The sequence below is a fragment of the Ursus maritimus genome, unplaced genomic scaffold (assembly GCF_017311325.1).
Source record: "Ursus maritimus isolate PB19 unplaced genomic scaffold, ASM1731132v1 scaffold_24, whole genome shotgun sequence".
Classification (NCBI taxonomy): domain Eukaryota; kingdom Metazoa; phylum Chordata; class Mammalia; order Carnivora; family Ursidae; genus Ursus; species Ursus maritimus.
In genome coordinates, this window is record NW_024424897.1 from 3,744,574 (window position 1) to 3,764,491 (window position 19,918).

Genomic DNA, 19,918 nt, shown 5'->3' on the forward strand with positions numbered 1-19,918 from the left:
GCAGAAGCTGACGTTGAAGGACATCCATAACTGCCAGTACGTGGCCTGCATGAACCCCACTTCTGGATCCTTCACCATCGATCCCAGACTCCAGGTAGGCAGAGATCAAACCAGCCACTGTGGGCTGGAGGCTCACTTTGGCACAAGAAAATGAAAGCATTGATTTGTCAGGGCTGCGGGCCAACCTTCTCTGGAGAATTCCCTCACCTTGCAGCATGCATGTGTCAGGGAATTTGCTGGGGCAGCAGACGCGAGCCAGCCCTCCCTCGGACCCCACAGGGCTGCCCGAGTTAGCAAATGCAAATACAGGCGTCCAGTCAAATCTGAATTTCCGATCAACCACACACACTTGCCTAGTGTAAGCACGTCCTGTGCGATATTTGGGACACACTCTGCTGAAAACAATGACTTGCTGTGTATCTGAAACTCAGAGTCAACGGGATATCCTGGATTACATCTGCAACCCCCCCAGGCAGGACCTCCCCTCCGCAGTGTCTCAGCAGATGGAGACCTAGACTAGAAAACCAGGCCTGTGCCCTGACACCCTCTCGCCTCTGCCAGAACTTTGCTGGAGAGCGTCAAGTGTAGATGTGGCGGTTTCGGATACGGTGGACATTTGATGGGGTTTTACCACACATGAGGCACGGGGAGGACAACTGTCCGTTCCGACCATGCCCAAGGGACTCTAGGGGCTGCGGGCAGAGTCTGCGGCCCCAGAAGCGGGGAGGTCCCGGGCTGGTCCCCGCAGGCCGCCTGATGGGGCTTTGTGGCTCTTCCGGGCAGCGCCACTTCTGTGTGTTTGCCGTGAGCTTCCCGGGCCAGGAGGCCCTCCCCACCATCTACAGCACCATCCTGGCCCAGCACCTGGCCTTCCGCTCGGTGCCCACGGCGGTGCAGAGGGTGAGCAGCCAGCTGGTGGCCTCGGCCCTGGGTAAGCTGCCCCCCCGCCCCAGCGGCACAGCCGACTGCTTTGTGGGGCTGATGGCTCCTTCATAGTTTCCCCTGGTAAATATTTTATTTATACTTCCAAATCAATATTTTTAACTGATGCTGTGTTTCAGCAGGAGATATTCTGAAATCCGACTGCTTGAGGGGAAGGCAGGGGGCAGGAAATTCAGTGTACAGAAATGATTTACATGTCAGTACAGCAGCAAACCTCCCCCCTTGTCAGCTGCGCAGATTTCTGACTTAAACTGTCACTATTTCATAGTCCATCTGCTTTAGAAACTATACCGTAAGCTCTGCACTTCCTGAGGCCATTAAGAGCACCTAAGAATCGATGTTTCTCTTTCCTGTAATAGCCCTGCATCAGAAAGTCACTGCAACATTCCTTCCCACGGCCATTAAATTTCACTATGTCTTCAACCTCAGGGATCTCTCCAATATTTTCCAGGTACTGCTCTTCTAGCCCTGTTATCGCCATGTCCCTGATCCACAGGTGCTCTCCTCCTCTGCTGCTTTCAGGAGGGAAGGCAGAGTGATGTGTGGACTGACGACAGTGATGGTGATGATGACTGTGATAGTGATGATGGTGGTGATGGTGATGATGGTGGTGATGGTGATGATGGCAGTGGTGGTGATGATGACAATGATGGTAACGATGGTGATGATGATGGTGGTGGTGATGATGGTGATGATTGTGGTGATGGTGGTGATGGTGGTGACGGTGATGACTGCGATAGTGATGATGGTGGTGATGGTGGTGATGACTGCGATAGTGATGATGGTGGTGATGGTGGTGATGACTGCGATAGTGATGATGGTGGTGATGGTGATGATGGTGGTGATGGTGATGATGACTGCGATAGTGATGATGGTGGTGATGGTGGTGATGGTGATGATGGCGGTGGTGGTGATGATGGTGGTGATGGTGGTGATGGTGATGATGGTGGTGACGGTGATGATGACTGCGATAGTGATGATGGTGGTGATGATGATGACAATGATGGTAACGATGGTGATGATGATAGTGAAGCCAATGATGGTGATGATGACGGTGACAGTGATGGTGATGACGGTGATGGTGATGACAGTGATGGTGATGGTGACAACAGCAGTGATGTTTCTCTTATTTATTGGCTGTTTAGTCTGAGCCAGGCACCAGGTTTGGCCACTTATACCCCCATTTTCTCATCCAAAAGACATGTAACATGCTCCTATACCCCACGTTACAGAGGGGAATCTAAGACTCCAGGAGGTTAAGGCATGCTCACCTCAGATGTCATGCCCTCTAGAGGCCCCTTCTCATCCCTGTGCTATCTCATTGCCCCAGTTTATGTCATTCATAGCCCACATCACAATGCATAATTACCTTTGCCTGGTTTCATCTCCCACTAGAATGTGGACTCCATGAAGGCAGGGGCTATCTTGTCACTGTGATCCCAGAGCCCCGGAGAGACCCCCAGTAAGAGCCTACTGAACGTGTCCAGGCACTTGGTCCGTAGATGGCTGAGCCAGGACTGGACACAGGCAGACTTGCTATAGAGCCCAGCTTGGAACCCATTGCTCTGTGGCCTCCGATGGTCTGGCTCCCCGCCATGGTCACACTCTCTTGTCCCTTCTCCACTATCCACCCCTTAGAGAACGAAGCCCTTGGCTCTGTCTTATGAGAACTCCTTCCCACATCACTCACCATGACACACCCGCCAACCTCCAGGATTTGCATGGCCTTGGCCATTGGTGGCTTCCCTGGCTTGACAGATCACTGTCTGGACAAATGACCACGCTCTTGCTTCATCTGTGAACAGCACTTGACTGGCCTTCATGGCACAGCTAAAGATGCTGACCACCTGGGTCTGGGGCAGGGACTCTTATTCTCCACAGGGGAGATCCTGAGAACACCGCTTGACCTAGTCCGCCTCTGGCTGCACGAGGCTGAGAGAGTGTATGGAGACAAAATGGTTGACGAGAAAGACCAGGAAACATTGCGCAGGGTCACCATCGCTTCCACCAAGAAATTCTTTGATGTAAGTCAAGCGCCCAAGTCCCTCTGATGAGCTCAGAGAGGCTCCAAGAGGGCAGAGTATCTGGGGCCAATGATAAGGCCAGCCCACTTGGAAGGTCCCTCACGTGAGGATGGGAAGGACCACACTGGGTCCCAGGAAATGACTCTGTCACATGAGTGCACATCTGAGGGAGAAGGGATTGCCACCTCAGTAGGTCAGGATGTGACAACCTCCATCCATCCATTTGGGGTGGAGAAAGGCCTGTCAGTGTGCTCTGCTCGTAGGTTCTGGGCTTTCTTGGGAGATTCATTTCTTTCTCCTGATGTGATGGGGATGGGACCATCCTACCAGGGGTTTCTGGCAGCAGAGCCCTGGCAGCAGTGGTCAGGCCTATGAAGACTTGGCGTGGCATCGTGGCCCACTGTGGCAAGGTGCCAGGGCTACCACTAATGACCTGCGTGCCCATGGTGGCCAACAACAGACGTGCCTTACCTCTTATTTCTAGGACCTTGGTGATGAGCTCCTATTTGCCAAACCAAATCTCTTCTGCCACTTTTCTCACGGGATCGGTGAACCCAAATACCTCCCAGTAACCAACGTGGCTCATCTGAACAAGCTCCTCGCAGACGTCCTGGACAGCTACAACGAAGTCAACGCGGTCATGAACTTGGTGAGCGGTGTTCGAGCTGACAGCACGGGCAGGGGCCAGGACACGGGTCTCCCTTCCCGTCTTTGGGAACACCTTAGTGGCGTTCTGGGGCTGCCTGACTCCCAGCACCGCCTGCTCTGAGAGGGGAGTCTGTGCCTCGGAAGGCGCTGAGCCCAGGTGCTGGCCTCACAGGTGCTGTTTGAAGACGCGGTGGCTCACATCTGCCGGATCAACCGCATCCTGGAGCTGCCCCGAGGGAACGCGCTGCTGGTGGGCGTGGGCGGCAGCGGCAAGCAGAGCCTCTCGCGCCTGGCCGCCTACATCAGCGCGCTGGACGTGTTCCAGATCACCCTCAAGAAGGGCTACGGGATCCCTGACCTCAAGGTGAGACGTGGCGTTCCTGACAGGCCGCCCCTGGGGAGGGGTGGGGTGGGGTGGAGAAAACTCTGACCACCCGCACGTCCCGCACACAGTGAATGTCACCACGGCGTCCTCATCGTACAAAGTAAGGGTCAGGACACGTTTTGGCCAGTGCCCACACCCAGGCGGCAGAGGCGAGAGGGCGTGGGGGTGTCTGTGCCCGCTGGCTAGAGTCTGTCGAGTCAGCACAGACAAGGGCAAAGGCCCTGGTTCTTGCGCCCGGTCACGGGGCTGTGCTGCGTCGTTCCCCGTTCGCCAGATTAAATAATTCAGGGCTGTTACTGGGTATCTAACGACAAACTTGGATTCGGGAAGGCTGCTTTTTGAATTAATTAAATAAACATTAGCGTAAACAGGTCTCCCATCCCCAAGATATGCCGCCGAGGCTTTTTATTGATTTCTTTTTCCCGAAAATTTGCTCTGTCAGGGAACTGTGTGCTCGTCAAACGTGATTAGCCCAGAACAAACCATCGTAGCACTTCCGATGGGAACTGAGATTGATTCGACCGCATTACACGGGCACATCTCCTTTGCCTTGGTGCCGGGGCTGCTGCTTCTGGCCGGGACGGTGCCAGACCGGGCGGGACCCTCTCCCCCGGCACGGGGCCCCACAGCAGCTGCCGGTGGGCAGCTTTCGGGGGGTGACCTGGGGCCCTGCCAGGGCACAGGGCCCTGGACACTCTGCAGGAGGAGGCAGTCTGCTGGCAGAGGCCCGGGAAGGACAATGGGGACGGTGTCCTGCCAGCAACGCCAGGTGAGCTGAGCCGGGGACCGCAGCCTCTGGATCAGCATCTGGCCTCTGGCTGTCATTGCCCCCGGCGGGTTCTGCTCTTCCTATCAGAGGACCAGCCAATGTGTTTTTTTAAGTCCCCGCCTTAAGGGAAACCTCTCCCTGCGTGGTTCTCCCCGACGCTGCCTCCTGCCCCAGATCGGCTCTCGGCTTAGCCGATCAGGTTGGCTCACACTGATTTCTCGAGTGCGCTCACGGTCAGCTAGGACCCTCGCATCTGAGCGGTATCATCTCACGGGGTTTCCTCTGCTAGAAAGTTTCTAGCCTATCAACTGAACCGTATTGGGTTATTGTTAAACTGCATCCTGTCCTTTGCTCTGTCCCTGTGCGGGTTTTGTCGCCGGTTCCTCACTTGAGGGCCAGTGGTGGGTGTTGAGTCTGAGCGTGTTATTCTACCCACAGGCGTCGGCTGCCGCCACGCTCAGGCCTGTCCTCTCAGGACCCACGCCGAGCCGGCTTGCGCTAACCCGTCCCTGTCACGACCAAGCAGCTGCTGTGGGTTCAGAAGGAAGGGAGGAGACAAAGTGGGCTGGCGGGCCTTGCACGGTGCTGTTAGTGGTGTGAGCTTGTTACACAGTCCGCGGCAGAAGCTGTGGGCGCCCTTAGAGAGGCGTCAGGAAAGGGGTCAGGAACGGCCCCCGAGAGACCCTGTGAGCCGCGTGGAAAATCCTGGACTTGGTCCCCAATGAAATGCCGTCAAATGTTTGAGTGCAGAGGACCAAGACCTGGGAGCATCCCAGAAGCAAGAGGAGGGTGGTTTGAGGACCACAGTGAGTGGCACACGGTGACCGGTAGGGAGGTGTGGAAAAAGCCAGTGACCCCACGAAGGCTGGGACCAGACAGTGAAGTGAGGGGGGCAGGAGAGGCCTGAGGGTAGGGGTGGCCCCGAGGGCTCTGCCTGCACAGGAGGGAGTGTATGGAGGCAAGGTTTGGCTGGGGCCCCACACCCTGCACTCCCCGGACCAGCCCATGGTCTGATAAGCAGCTCCGGGGACCTCCCAGCCAGAGATGGGGGCATGTGCCCCCCTCCCTCACTGCCGATCCCAAGATGCACCTGGATGCCGGTGGTCATCGACCACGTCCTTCTCAAGAGCAAGTGGGGGAGGGACCCACTGGAGCTGAGCTTTCGGAGCTGACGGTGACGCCCACATCCACAGCAGGGACCGGCACAGTGGTGCCCCCCCCACCCCGGGCAGGAAATGAGGACGGGACAGACTGGGCTGGGGGCCGAGGGCAGCCAAGTCACAAGTGCCAGGAGGAACCCACATCATGAATGCCGCTCCGCATACGTGGGTGTCTGAGGAAGCTGGGGGAAAGGAACGACATGTTGGGGGGTTGGGAAGTGCTGGGAGGTGGGAGGAGGAGACCCCAGGACAGGCCCAGCAGCCTAGGAAGGTGGGAATACAGGGGTGGGCAAGGAAACAAACAGGGCCGAGGGAGGGCAGCGCCGCTGGGCGGGCGGATTGAGGGCCGCCGAGGGCCGGCTTGGCCCTGAAGGCCAGAGAGGGTTGAGCTTCGAGACGGTGGGGCCGGCCCGAGGCCAGGCGGGACAGAGGTGCTGCAAGGGCGCTGTGGGCTTTCCTGGGGGGCCCAAGCCCGCAAGCAGAGCAGAAGAGCGCGTGCGGGTGGCAAAGGGAAGGGGCCTCACACAGACTTCGCAGGAGGAGGAGCAGCCGGGACTGAAGGACAGGCCCTTTTCCCAAGTGGAGCCTCTTATCCCTGTTCCTAGGCCTTCACGGCCTTCAGTCTTTCCAGAAACTTCCACTCTGACCTAGACAACTGTACAATTAGCTTCACACACCTCAGCCAGTCTGACCAGACTCGAAATCTGGACTTGGCAGCTTTTCTGTCCAGCAGCTCGAGCTGCAGGCGGGGGGCGCCCCCGGCAGCATCCTGCAGACCTGCCAGAAGCCGACTTCTGATTTGCAGTCACACTGCCCTCCACCGCGGGGTTGGGAGGACGGCGGGCCCCACGCGCAGTAGGGACTCCGGCTTGAGACGCACCGCGGACCCTGGCATTGTACGCCTCCAACCACGGACTCAGTGGGACTGCAGACAAGGAGAACCTTCCTTCTCAGCCCTGAGGCCCCGCCGGCCTGCACCGCTGCTCGAACCCCATCCGTGGCCCTGCTCTTCCAAGCTCAGGCTTCCCCTCGCCTTTGTTCTCTTGACCTGCCAAAAATACAGAAGCTGAGGCTTGCTTTCCACCGCAGTCGCCTCTCGCTAAGGGACTTCGGTGACGCCAGGGAGATGGGCCAAACGGCACTGAGCCGCTCGGGGTACCTAGAAGCAATTTCAAAGGCCCATGGGGCTTACGGAAAAGTGAGACGTGACAGAGAGCAATCCTCCAGCCCCGCACACGCATGTGACTCCTTGGACGGCTGCCCCAGACGTTCTGCACACTCACCTGCGTCGGCGTGCATGCACTGGCGCATTCTTGGAGGATAGCAGCTATCCATACTTGCCATGTGCCGTGCTTTTTGTCCTTTTTGCTGTTCCCCTTCACGTGTTCTTCCAGCACGAGCACGCCGCTATTCCGCGGGGCTGTTTCTTTAAATTCTACCAGGGACGGGACAGGCCTCGCTCGTGTAGGGATTGCTCACCCCGGACCAGGTCCAGACACGAGCCCGTGGTGTGTGTATTCGAGGCCTCTTTTAGGGTCTCTGAGGTTTTGTGGTTTTTTTCCTTTTTCTTTTCTTGGTAGTAAAACAGCCCTAACACAAAAGTTACCGTTGTAACCGTGCAGGGCAGTGGCGCTACGTACGTTCACAGTGTTTCATAACCACCACCACCACCCCCGGTCTCCAGAGCCCTTTCCTCTTCCCACGCTAGCTGCCCCCCCCCGGTTCCGTCTCTGTGACTCTGGCTGCTCCAGAGACCTCACCCGAGTGGACTCCTACAGCATCTGTCGTTGGGGACTAGCTGAGGTCACTCGGCACCCCGTCCTCCAGCCCCAGCCATGCTATAGCGAGAGTCAGGATGTCCTTCCCGTGTAAGCCTGAATAATAATTCAGCCTATGGAGAGACCGAATTCCGTCTGTCCGTTTGTCGGTTGACGGACACGTGGGCTGCAGTGAGCCCGAGGTTCCGGACCCCCTTCTACCGACCCTGCACGTGCGTTGCGGAGCTGAGGGCTGTCAGACTCTGAGCCTGTCCTCCCTGGGTCCAGGTTGACCTGAGCGCGCAGTGCGTAAAGTCAGCAGTGAAGAACGTCCCATCGGTGTTCCTGATGACGGACTCCCAGGTGGCCGAGGAGCAGTTTCTGGTGCTGATCAATGACCTGCTGGCCTCGGGCGAGATCCCGGGGCTGTTCATGGACGACGAGGTGGAGAACATCATCTCCTCCATGCGACCACAAGTGAAGTCCCTTGGCATGACCGACACTCGGGAGGCGTGCTGGAAATTCTTCATTGAGAAAGTACGCAGGCAGCTGAAGGTAGGAGCTCCCGCCTTCACGGCGTCCGGGGAGCACCCCGGGCCCAGCGCGGGGCTCGCGTCCTTCCTCTGGGCTGAGAGGGGGGCTGCTGCCCGTCCGCATGTGGAAGGACGTCAGGAGAGGATGGGGCTGCCCAAGGGACACGAGCCAACTGAAGTGTTTTAGACACACACGCCCCACACACGAGTTTAAACAGATGAGTAACTGCGCCTCGACCTCCAGCGCTCCTTCGTAGGGAAACGGGGCTGACCTACCCTACCGGACTGAGGGTGCTTTGGAGCCCTCTCTTCTCCTCAGCGTCCGGTGGGGGCAGCTGCCCCCCACCGTGGTGCTGCGCCCTGGGAGGGTCCACCCCCCATAGTTCTTCTAGAACCTTTTGGCTACCATTGCCCCTGCTCCATGTGAATAAGACAGGTCCCCTCTTCGTCTCCCCTGTCTGGGTTACAGAGTCCCACCCCTGGGTATGGACTGGGGGCCGAAGGAGGCCCTGATGGGTGCTCCCTGTGTGGCTCCTCCCCCAGTGCCCGGCTCGGCCCTTCTTCCGTGGAACAGGCGCTGCCAGTGGCCCCCCGCCATACCCGGGAAGAAGGGGCTGCAGAACGAGGAGGGGCCCGCCCGGCTGAGGCTATTCCCGATGCAGCAAAAGGGCCGCCAGGGCCTGTGCACGGCACCGTCTGCAGTGGGGTCCCAGGGAGTCCCAGGCTGTCTGGGGATGAGTCCCCAGCTTGGGGGCCTGGAGGAAGGAGGCCCCATGTCCCTGGGAACCGGCCCTGCTGAAGGGATTGTACCCCTCTCTGTCCTCGGGCCCCACTCCCCACGCTGTCCTTTACCCGGCCTTTCTCTTCCCCCTCTTCGGGGCCCATGTCAGAAGACTTGGGGCGCACTCTGCACTCCCCCACCTCTTTCGAGAGGCGTGAAGTCAGCGGGACGTTCCTCAGTTGTGGTGGAAACCCAGAACGAGGGCTGCACTCCGCAGACACATGGAGACAGACGACAGGGAGCTTTCCTCCCAAACGAGCTGTCTGCCCAGTGAGCTGGGCCCTCAGCACCACCGTCCCCATGAGCAGCAACTCTGCGTCCCGCCTCCAGGTGATCCTGTGTTTCTCTCCCGTGGGCTCCATCCTGCGCGTGCGGGCAAGGAAATTCCCTGCCGTCGTCAACTGCACAGCCATCAATTGGTTCCACGAGTGGCCAGAAGACGCCCTAGTGTCCGTGAGCGCGCGCTTCCTCGAGGAAACCGAGGGCATTCAGGTGAGTCATTGGTGCTCGCGGAGCCGGGAGGGGAGGGCCTGCCGCCTGCGACAGAGCGACCCCACACCCTCTGCCTCCAGGGCCCGGACAAGGGTGAGCCGGGTGAGGACTGGCCCTGATGCAGAATTTAAGGGGGGGGGAGGAGTGACCTCAGTAATCAAGACCAGTGATGTCTTAATGCAATACTTTTAAAAATCACAATTAATGCTAAATAATTCACAGTGAACAAAATTATAAACAAAGACAAGGGGCTGGCTGTTGGTTTTGTGGCCAGGGGACACCCATTTCAACCAGCTGGGAGTGCCCCACCCCTGCAGCCGCTGCCCCGAAGGGCCGGGTCAGGAGGTTTGATGCCAATGTGCCAACAGACTGAGAGACGCGGAAACATAGTCCCTGATCGGGGCCGATGGGAGCACCGCGCTTGCTCCTGTCCCGGGCTCCGGCACGGCTCCGCCCAGGGCCGCTCCCTCACCCTCGACCTGCCCCTGTTACAGGCCACGACCAGTATGATGGGTACTGGGGGTTTCTTGCATCAAGAGATGGTGCCCACGTTCACTGTCTGAGCTAATTGCCGGCCTCGAAATGGTCATTAAACTCTGACCCAGGCAATGGGAGGGATGAGCAGCCCTGTAGTAAATCACTCTTGGTTATCACGTTTTACTTCTTGTGAACACACGTTCGGTTACGAACTGGGATAAAACAAGCCTGAAGTTAACGTTTCCCCCTAGTCTTAGAGGTGGGACGGGCCCCTCCCAGGAACACTGCAGCTCCCACGTTTCACCGGGGGGCACAGATGTGGGTGTCCAGCCCCCAAGATAGCAGCCTCCTAAGATCGGGGAATGGCCCCACTGCTGGCAGCAGGCAGGGCCACAGAGTAGGTGCCCGAGAGGAAGCGTGCAACGGATGAACACATTCCCAACCCAACTCGAACGACAGTGGCTATCCCTTGGACAGTTCCCGGGGTAGAGCCCTCAGGCAGGAGGGGCGGCCCAGATGGTGGTGGCCGTGACCCTAGTGTGGGAAGGGAGCTGCTAAACCCCAGGACCCAGCGTAGGAAACACAGTAAATGGTTGCTGGATCGCCGGGTTACTCAAAATGCCGTGAGGCCCTGCACTTTCCCAGGGATGCGAGCGGGTGAGTCGGGGAGAGAGAATCACAGGAATAACGCGGTGCCCTGTCCCCGGTGCTCAGCCAAGCTCGTGGCGAAGCAATGTCATCAGTGCCCAGGACAGCCTCCCCAGGCACTGCTGTCTTGAGCCTCAAGCAGGCTGAACGGCCAAGGCTGAGAGAGGGCACGTGCTTCAGCCGGGGTCCCGGTGAGGAAGGGAAACCCCAGCTTGCTGAATCGCCGTGGCCAGCAGCCTCCTCCCCCTGGCGGGAGTGGGGTCGCTCCCTCCTGCCAGGAAACGGGGAACTAATGGCCATCTCGCCTTTGCAGCCAGAAGTCAAGGCCTCCATCAGCCTCTTCATGTCCTATGTGCACACAACGGTCAACGAGATGTCCAAATTGTACTTGGCCACGGAGAGGCGTTACAACTATACCACACCGAAAACCTTCCTGGAGCAGATCAAACTTTACCAGAACCTGTTGGCCAAGAAGAGGATGGAGCTGGTGGCCAAGATCAAGAGGCTGGAGAACGGCTTGATGAAGCTGCAGAGCACGGCGTCCCAGGTAGGGAAGGCAGGGGCTCTGCCGGCAGGTTCCAGAACCTTCCCCCAAGTAAGAGAAACAGGACTCCCACCTTGGAGAAACAGGACTCCCACCTTGGAGAAACTTCCATTCTCAAACCACAGAGAACGTGTGGGTTTTACTATAAAAAAATGGGTTCAACATGCTTTGGCAATGCTGATGTCATTGTGTTGTGCTTTACGTGGGGGCCCAAGTCCGGTGGGATTTGTGCATCGGGCAAGTGTGTCCATGACCACGTGGCCATTCCCAGACGCCTTGCTCGCTGTGGTGCCCAGATGGAAAGGCTTTTGCCATCCAGTTTTCTGACTGGCTTTAAGAGCCCTCCCTACTGGAGCCCCGACCCCATCACCCTCACTGCCCACTCTTGGTGTCTCCAAAGGAGCCCGGAAAACAGCCCCCTCTTCCCTGCCGAGTCATGGCCCCGCACAGCTGGGGCCGCCCTGCCTCTGCCCCCAAGGATACCAAGCCCACTGAACCAGAGCCAGGCCAGCTCGCCCCCACCACAGGCAGTGTGGCAAGGATCAAGGCCACCCCGTGGGAGCGTGGAGGGGAAGGATGGTAGGGGGTGTCCCAGGAAGACAGAGTTTGGAGGGGCCAAGCAGGACTGCTCCCACCCAGACAGCTCACGCACAAAGAAACGGGGAGGAGCCCAGCCAAGCAGGCTGATTCTGTTCCCCCAGATGAATCCCCCCAGACATGGTCCTGTTACGGCGACTGAGGGGTGTCCTTGTGGGAGAAACCATCAAGAATGGGGCGGCATAGCGACCCTACCACCCACTCCTTCCCCGAGCTCCCGCCTGGCACGACCACGGGCAGCACGACAAGGGTGGCCTGGCCCCGTCCCCAAGCTTTCGGCGCTGCCCCCCCAGCCCGTGCGTGGTGGCCGGGGTGCACGTTGGCCATCTCTTCGTGTCTCCTCCCCCAGGTGGATAATTTAAAAGCCACACTGGCAATTCAGGAGGCCGAACTCAAACAGAAAAATGAGAATGCGGACAAGCTGATCCACGTGGTGGGCGTGGAAACCGAGAAGGTCAGCAAAGAGAAAGCCATCGCCGACGAGGAAGAGGCCAAGGTGGAGATCATCAACGAGGTGGGCAGACAAGCACGGCTCCCGAGCGCCGCCGCTCACGGCTCTGCTGGGCCAGGCCTCCCCCGAGCGCTCAGTACCGCTCCAGCCCCACGCAAAACCTGCGGGACCCTCCGCTTCCACACACAAGGCCCAGGCTCAGAGGAGGGCTGTTTTAGAGAAATGTCCGTCCCAGAGCCGGGCTCCTCAGAGCGCAGTGCCCAGGCCACGGTGGCGGCACTGCCAGGAGCTGGTGAGAAATGCAGGTTCTCAGGTCTGCATTTTAACAAGATGCCCACGACCCACAAGCACACTAAGGTTGGAGAACCCGCCTCGGACCAGAGCTCTGGTCCTCAGACGTGCTGCCCCTGGAGTCCCTGGGGGTGCTGTCACTGGCCCCCGGGGGGCAGGGGCGCCCGCCAGAAGGGCTTTCTCCTCACCCCTCCCTGAATGCCTTCGATGCCCCCGGTCGCGCGCTGTGTGCGTGTCTGAACGAAGAGAATTCCAGAAATGGTCTGCTCTCTCTTGAGAGGCAGCTGCACGGTAGCAAGTGGCTTCTAGGACAAGGGGTCCGACGGCTGCCACCAGGTGCTGGAGGAGGACGCAGGCCAGGCGAGCAGCAGGGGCTCCCCTCCTTTCCTCCTTATAACCAGCACACCCACAACCCTCAGAGGCCCAGCGTGGTCAGCAGTTAGCCAGCGGCAGAGTCAGGATCTGAGCCGAGACCCCCATCCGCACCCCAAACTGTGACCTGACTTCTGATGCCACACGTGGCTGTCCACGTCCGGTGCCCGTCCCCCTCCGACCCCTGCATCCAGAAGAGGCCCCCTCAGGGGGTGGGTGTGGAGGGGGGCTCCAGGACTGGCCACGTCCACACCTTCTGTGCCCATTCCTGCGGTTGTGCCCCACACTGTCCTTAGAGTACACTGTGCTTTGCAGAGACCCTGTCCCTTCTGTCCTCCCTCCTGCGAGCCCGGCAAAGCCCCCAGCCCCTGCTGCCTTCTTCGGCACGAGGCTCTTCCTCATTGATCGCTACCAAGTTGCTGCTGGTCTCTGTGCTTGGGCATCCAGGGGCTCAGAGGTTCTTCCTGCCCCAAGGAGGGGACGCGTGCGTGCGTGGAGATGCGCTCCCTTTCTTAGGGGAGGGCGAGCTCTACCTCCGAAGTGCCCCACTGTGGACAGATGACACAATGGCACCAAGAGACCGTAAGGCCTCAGAGCCAGCAGCATGGGGTCCACGTGGCTCCAGGTTCTCCCTCCAGTCCCGGAAGCTGGGGCCCATAGAAGGACCAGTTCCTGTTCCAGGGTCCCAAGTCTGCGGCCCCAGCACGGCTTCTTCCAACCTGAGTGTTGGGTGGCAGGGGCAGAGGGGCAGGGAGGAGAAAGGTGGGCTCCAGGCGGTGGGCGGGGACCACGCGGGCATGAAGGGGAGCACAGCGGTGCTGCCGCCATGGGGGACACGCCACGGGAGACGCGCCTCTGTGCGTGGGCATCGGGGGGGAAGACCACCCTCCTCATGCCTGTCCGTGCTCCCTTGCTGCTGCCCAGGGCTCCCCGTACACACGCACACACACTTGCACACAGCCCCCCGCACAGTTGATCCTTCCCGTGTGGCTGCCTTCCAGAATGTCACAGAGAAACAAAAGGCTTGTGAAACGGACCTGGCCAAGGCAGAGCCCGCCCTCCTGGCCGCGCAGGAAGCTCTCGACACTCTGAATAAGGTGAGCGCAGGAAAGGAAAGAAACGGGACCAGCCCCAGGGGAGGAAAAAGCCGTGGAGTCAGCACAGGTGGCCGCAGGCTCTCAGCAGCTTCCCGGGGTCGCCACGGGGCCTCTGGGTCCCACACGCAGGGCTACGTTCCCTCTCAGCTGCTTCCTGTCTGTCATTTGCAGAACAACCTTACAGAGCTGAAGTCCTTCGGGTCCCCCCCGGACGCCGTGGTCAACGTCACGGCCGCCGTCATGATCCTGACTGCGCCCGGGGGCAAGATCCCCAAGGACAAGAGCTGGAAAGCTGCAAAAATCATGATGGGCAAAGTGGACACCTTCCTAGACTCCTTGAAAAAGTTTGACAAGGAGCACATCCCCGAGGCCTGCCTGAAAGCATTTAAGTGAGTCCGGGCTGGGCCGCGCCACGGGCTTTAGCTGGCTTCTTGCTCTGCCGGGAGCTCAGGATATCCCAGCGCTGCGTGGTCGCCGGGTCCTCTCTGGCCCACCCCAGCCGGCGGCCCGTTCCCAAGGGCAGCCTGCGCTCTCCAGGGCGGGCGGGGGAGCAAGTGGGACCCCAGAGACAGCGGGAGGCAGCGGCCTGGGGAGATCTGGCCGCACCGGAGGCCAGGTGTCCAGGTGAAGCGTGGTCCCAGCTCCCCCGGGCGCCTCATCGCCCTCGGCCTCCCCCACCTGAAGGATCAGGGCAGGCGGGCAGCCCCTTCCCCACACAGCACACGGAGGGTCTAGCAACCCCGCAGGCGGCCCGCAGGACGGTGGGAGCTGCGGGCCCACAGCACCACGAGACAGGCCACCAGGGCCCCCCGAGCCGTTGTGCACACGTGCAAACACGATGCACACGCACCCACGCACACACACTTGACATACACACACATGCACACACGCTCTGCACATGCATACGCATGCGTGCACACACCACACACAGGTACACACATTCTGTACATGCATACACGTGCACACTACATGCATACACGTGTGCACACACGTTCTGTACACGCATACACGTGCACGCTACACACATGCACACACATTCTGTACATGCATACACGTGCATGCTACATACACACGCGTGTGCACACGTTCTGTACATGCATACACGTGCACGCTACATACACATTCTGTACATGCATACACGTGCACACGTGTGTGCTGTGGGCGTGCACTAGCTCAGGCTACGTCAGGCGTGGTTTCTTCGCGGGTGGGCAGTGTGGCTGCGGGGCGGGTGTGGGACAAGACCGGACAAATGCCCCGGGGCCTCCCGCCGAGGGGCTCCTTGCTGGGGTTGGTCTCCGCGCAGTTGAAGCGGTACCGTGTGTACACAGCGACGTCGGGCCCGCCGTCTAGCTGACCCGGGCGACGAGAACGACATTCTCCTGCTACGTCAGCAGCCCGACTTGGGACTGTCAGGCAATCCCGTGGCAGATGGACCGGAGCGTCCGTGGCTCCGCCCACACAGTGGAGGATTCCCGGCTCCTGGACACCACCTCCCGCCCCCGTGTCTGACGTGCGCTGAAAGAGGCAAACCCTTTTATTATCGACCTAAACAAAGTGCGAAGTAAACCAGAGGGAGGAATGATGGGCTGTGCTCCCAACCCGAATTCAGACCAGTTATCAATCATTACCTGGAATCAGCCGTTCGAAATTCTTTCTGCAGATAGTGCAGTTCGTTATGCTTAATGACGTTGTCATTTTTAAAATACTGGCTTCCAGAAGGATCTAAAATGCATCTCCGGGCATTTTTCCTCGGCATGCTGGGGCCGTGGCGTCCCCGGGGGGCGGAGGTGGCGCCGTGGAGGGGGTGCGGGTCTCTGGGGCGTGGGCTCCGAGTGCATGCCAGCACTGCCCCCCCCCCCAGCTGGGTCATGTTAGGAGAGATGTCAGCCTCTCTGGGACTGTTGCCCCAGAGCGACATGGGGTGATGACACGTGCCGAGGCCGAGCAGGCTCCAGGAGCTCCCATTTGGGAAGCTCCTGGGACAGCGCTTACCCGCGGCCCCTGTCCGGTGTCCTCGGGGCACGTTGCTGAGTCCCTCCGAACCCCAGTTTTCTTGCTTACGGGTGGAGTTTTTGGAGAATGAAAACTGGACCAGCTATAGGAAGCTCCGGGAACAGAGAGGACAAGGAACGCTGGTTTCCCTCCTTCGTCCAGAACACATTCCCCTCACACCCCAAATTCCACTTCTGGGGCAAGAATTCTGGGTTTCATTCTTTTCTTCATCTTGAAGATACCCCCCAAAAAAACCCCAATTCACTATGCTCCCCTTGTAACTGCTTGTGATGACGGCCAAGGCCGCGCCGAAGGCTGGAGGGGGAGACGCCAGGGAGGCCTGCGGCCTGCGGAGCCCGCCAGTGCCCACTCTTCCCTCTGCAGACCTTACCAAGGCAACCCGACCTTCGACCCCGAGTTCATCCGCTCCAAGTCCACGGCGGCCGCGGGCCTGTGCTCCTGGTGCATCAACATCGTCCGCTTCTACGAGGTCTACTGTGACGTGGCCCCCAAGAGGCAGGCCCTGGAGGAGGCGAACGCGGAGCTGGCAGAGGCGCAGGAGAAGCTCTCGCGGATCAAAAACAAGATTGCGGTAAGTCCGGCCGCCGCACGGAGGAGGGCACCAGTGCCGCAGGTCGGGGCCGCAGAGCAGGGCTGGCGCGGCCGCCCCATGAATGACTCAGCAGCGCGAGGAGCCCAGGCGGCCGCAGGGACCGATCGCCCACCCGAGACCCCGCCGCGCTCGGTCCTGTGGGAGCTGGGACGCCCCGCGCCGCCCCATTTCTTGGCCTCTCCGTGTTTTCCCAGGAACTCAACGCCAACCTGAGCAACCTCACGTCGGCCTTTGAAAAGGCAACAGCGGAGAAGATCAAGTGCCAACAAGAGGCCGACGCCACCAACAGGGTGATCTCGCTGGCCAACAGGTAGCTCGCCCCGCCCCGCGGACACCCCTCCTGCCTTTTCAGTGCCCCGGAGGGGCCGGGCCGCAGAACAGCCTCTGGAGGAGGAGGAAGGGCCCCGGGGGGCAGGAGGCAGCAGCACCCCTGCCTGCACAGTCAGGAGGAGAGACCCACTGACCAACTGTCGGCCAGCGTCCCCACCTCTGGGAGCTGGAAGCCCTCCGTGGTGGGCCCCTGCGCATCCGGTGACCTTTGGCTGCACGGAACCCCCAACCCAGACGTGCCCAGACCTGCGTGGGAGGCGGCATCCACAGGGGCTTCCTAGGGCGGATTCGCCTCGTACCCGCTGTCACCGCACCCTGGGTTGGTGTGGTCTTCTGGGGCCTCGCCAGCGCGGCCCTTCATGGTCCGTTGATGCCTGTGGACTCCAGGGCAGCGCTGTCCCAGCGGGAACGCGGCTCGAGCCACACGCATCTTTTCTACGTTGTCCTGCTGCCCCCGCAGGACCATACAAAGATGAAACCCACCTTGATAACGTACCTTACTGAGCCCAGATGTGATCACATGCGATCTCTTCAACACGTGATCGCTGTGAGAACGACCGCTGAGAGGGTTCGTGCACACTTTCACGCTAGTCCTTGGAATCCCCGTGTACATCTCAATTCAGACCAGCCACGCGTGACTTTCAGGGGCTCACCAGCCACACGTGCACAGCGCGGCTTCAGAGCTTTCTTTATGTGTTTTCGAAAGTGAGCACTGGGAGCCTGGCACAGAGCCGCGGGTAGGGTCGGTGCTAGGGCGTGGCTTCTGTTCGAACGTTCTCCTACCCAGTGGGCTGGCAACCGCTGACGGGCTGTCGTCAGTGAGATACGGGGACCCTGGGAGATCCCCAGGCCACGTGACAACGGCCTCCAGCAGGGCGTGGACGTCGTCCTGGGTTTGAGGGACTTGACCGTACCTGCCAAGGAAAGCAAAGCGGTCTTTTGGTCTTTGGGAAGCAAGGGCTCCTCGGGTGTGCGAAGGACAGACCTCAGGGGCCCTAATCAGGCAACCCGTGCTTTCTACAAACATCGCAGACTGGTGGGGTCACATCTGGGGCCAGGGGCCAGTTCTCAGGCTGGTGGTCCGAGCCACGTGATGCCTACGCTGCAGTCCCCACTCCACATGGGGCCAGGTGCCCTCTGGATGCCACGTTGTCCCGTGGCCACTGTGGCCACTACCCGGACTCCAGTAGCCAAAGCCTGAGCCCAGAGGTGTCCGGGCAGCAGCTTTAGCGTGTGGTGAACGTTCTGATAAGGTCGGCACAGAGGTGACATCGGCGCACGTGGCTGGGGCAGGGGAGCTCAGGCGCCAGGTGCCTCCAGAGAGCGTTGGTGTTGCTTCCCTAAAGCGGTGGTCCCCTTCCACTGTCACAGCGCGCGGCGAAGGCAGGACGTGGAACGCCAGACTCCTCGCCTTGCGAGCTGGAGGCTGCTTCCCGGGCTTTGGGTGCGACCCTCCAGCATGCCTTTGACCCCACTGACCTCATGTTCACATTTAGGCTGGTAGGGGGATTAGCATCGGAGAACGTGCGCTGGGCTGAATCGGTGAAGAACTTCAAAAGCCAGGGAGTCACTCTGTGCGGGGACGTCCTGCTGATTTCCGCCTTTGTCTCCTACGTGGGTTACTTCACCAAGAAATACCGAAATGAGCTGATGGAGAAATTTTGGGTCCCGTATATAAATCAGTTAAAGGTAAGAGGTTCAGTTGCATTCATCACTCAGGAAATCTGGGGAGGTCCTCCGGAGGTGGGGGGGAGACCCAGCCAAACGTCACAGTCACGGACGCTCTGGCCACTACCAGCTTGGCCAATGCTGATGCCCTTCCTGGCGGGTTCCTAAGTGCTCCATCAGGGCGCTGCGAGTGGTGGTCTTCCAGACCGCGTGGCTCGTCCGTGGTCTAACCACAGCCCTGCTGTGTCGCTTGGAGGGCCGTTTCCCGTGGAGCAGTAAGGAAGGCCGCATCACCCCTCCTAAGAACAAGAACTTCCTCTTGGCAGGTCCCCATCCCAATCACGGAAGGTCTGGACCCCTTGAGCCTGCTGACGGATGACGCCGACGTGGCCACTTGGAACAACCAGGGCCTCCCCAGCGACCGCATGTCCACTGAGAATGCCACCATCCTGTGCAACACGGAGCGCTGGCCCCTCATCGTGGACGCCCAGCTGCAGGGAATCAAATGGATCAAAAACAAATATGGCAGCGAACTAAAAGCCATCCGCCTGGGACAGAAGAGGTGCGCCACGGCGGCAGGCGGGGGCCCGCTGGGGGGCTCCGAAGGCAGCTGCTGGCTGGCTGGGCCCCTGGGCTTGCAAACACACCCGAGGGGTTAGACGGGCAGGTGGACCTTTACGTACAGATCCTGGCCCACAGGTGGATTTGTTTCCCATACTTGGTCTTGGGAAGAGCGCCAGCAGTAAGAATTAACCTCGGGGCTCTTCCCGCCGCCACTACCTGCCGCTGCTCTAGGGAGAGCGCCCCCAGGCTCCGGTCCCACCTGGCCACCTGCCAGCCCCAGGGCTGCAGGCCGGTCATTTTCTCATCTCTCGTCTCTAGTGGGACGCGTGTCCTCATCTCAGGTGGTCACTACAGTCACCCCGAGTGCCTTCCTGGTGCACCGGGGACCTGGGACCAGACACAGGTGTGAAAACATCTGGGGCTGCACTCCCGTGGGCCCTCAGGGGAGAGGCAGGCAGATGCCCCAGAGCTCCCCGCAGGGAAGCAGCTTCTGGCCCCTCGGCCGCTTGTCTTCTGGTGTCTTCTCGCTCCGGGGGCTGCCTGCTGGGCACCCAGCGGTTCCGTCTCTGGCCCGAGTCCTCACCTGGCCCCATGTCGTGCCCCCAGCTACCTGGACATCATCGAGCAGGCGATTTCCGAAGGGGACATCTTGCTCATCGAGAACATTGGCGAAACTGTGGACCCTGTGCTGGACCCGCTGCTCGGCAGGAACACCATTAAAAAGGGAAAGTGAGTTCCTGTTCCACCTTCGCAGCCCGCACGGAACACGTGAATGTGCTCCGT

The 19,918-nt window shown here is 59.9% G+C and overlaps 1 protein-coding gene across 1 annotated transcript in view; it reads left to right on the forward strand.

Annotated features, from left to right (window-relative positions):
* DNAH17 (dynein axonemal heavy chain 17) overlaps nucleotides 1-19,918 on the forward strand; it is a 100,795-nt gene that overhangs the window by 62,023 nt on the left and 18,854 nt on the right. The window contains exons 51-64 of the mRNA XM_040640104.1: nucleotides 2,805-2,966; nucleotides 3,451-3,615; nucleotides 3,787-3,978; nucleotides 7,974-8,240; nucleotides 9,330-9,491; nucleotides 10,930-11,163; nucleotides 12,107-12,271; nucleotides 13,873-13,968; nucleotides 14,140-14,357; nucleotides 16,345-16,552; nucleotides 16,768-16,883; nucleotides 18,400-18,592; nucleotides 18,898-19,133; nucleotides 19,742-19,864. Coding sequence (XP_040496038.1) covers nucleotides 2,805-2,966; nucleotides 3,451-3,615; nucleotides 3,787-3,978; nucleotides 7,974-8,240; nucleotides 9,330-9,491; nucleotides 10,930-11,163; nucleotides 12,107-12,271; nucleotides 13,873-13,968; nucleotides 14,140-14,357; nucleotides 16,345-16,552; nucleotides 16,768-16,883; nucleotides 18,400-18,592; nucleotides 18,898-19,133; nucleotides 19,742-19,864 — 2,537 coding nt within the window. The remainder of the gene's footprint in view (nucleotides 1-2,804; nucleotides 2,967-3,450; nucleotides 3,616-3,786; nucleotides 3,979-7,973; nucleotides 8,241-9,329; nucleotides 9,492-10,929; nucleotides 11,164-12,106; nucleotides 12,272-13,872; nucleotides 13,969-14,139; nucleotides 14,358-16,344; nucleotides 16,553-16,767; nucleotides 16,884-18,399; nucleotides 18,593-18,897; nucleotides 19,134-19,741; nucleotides 19,865-19,918) is intronic.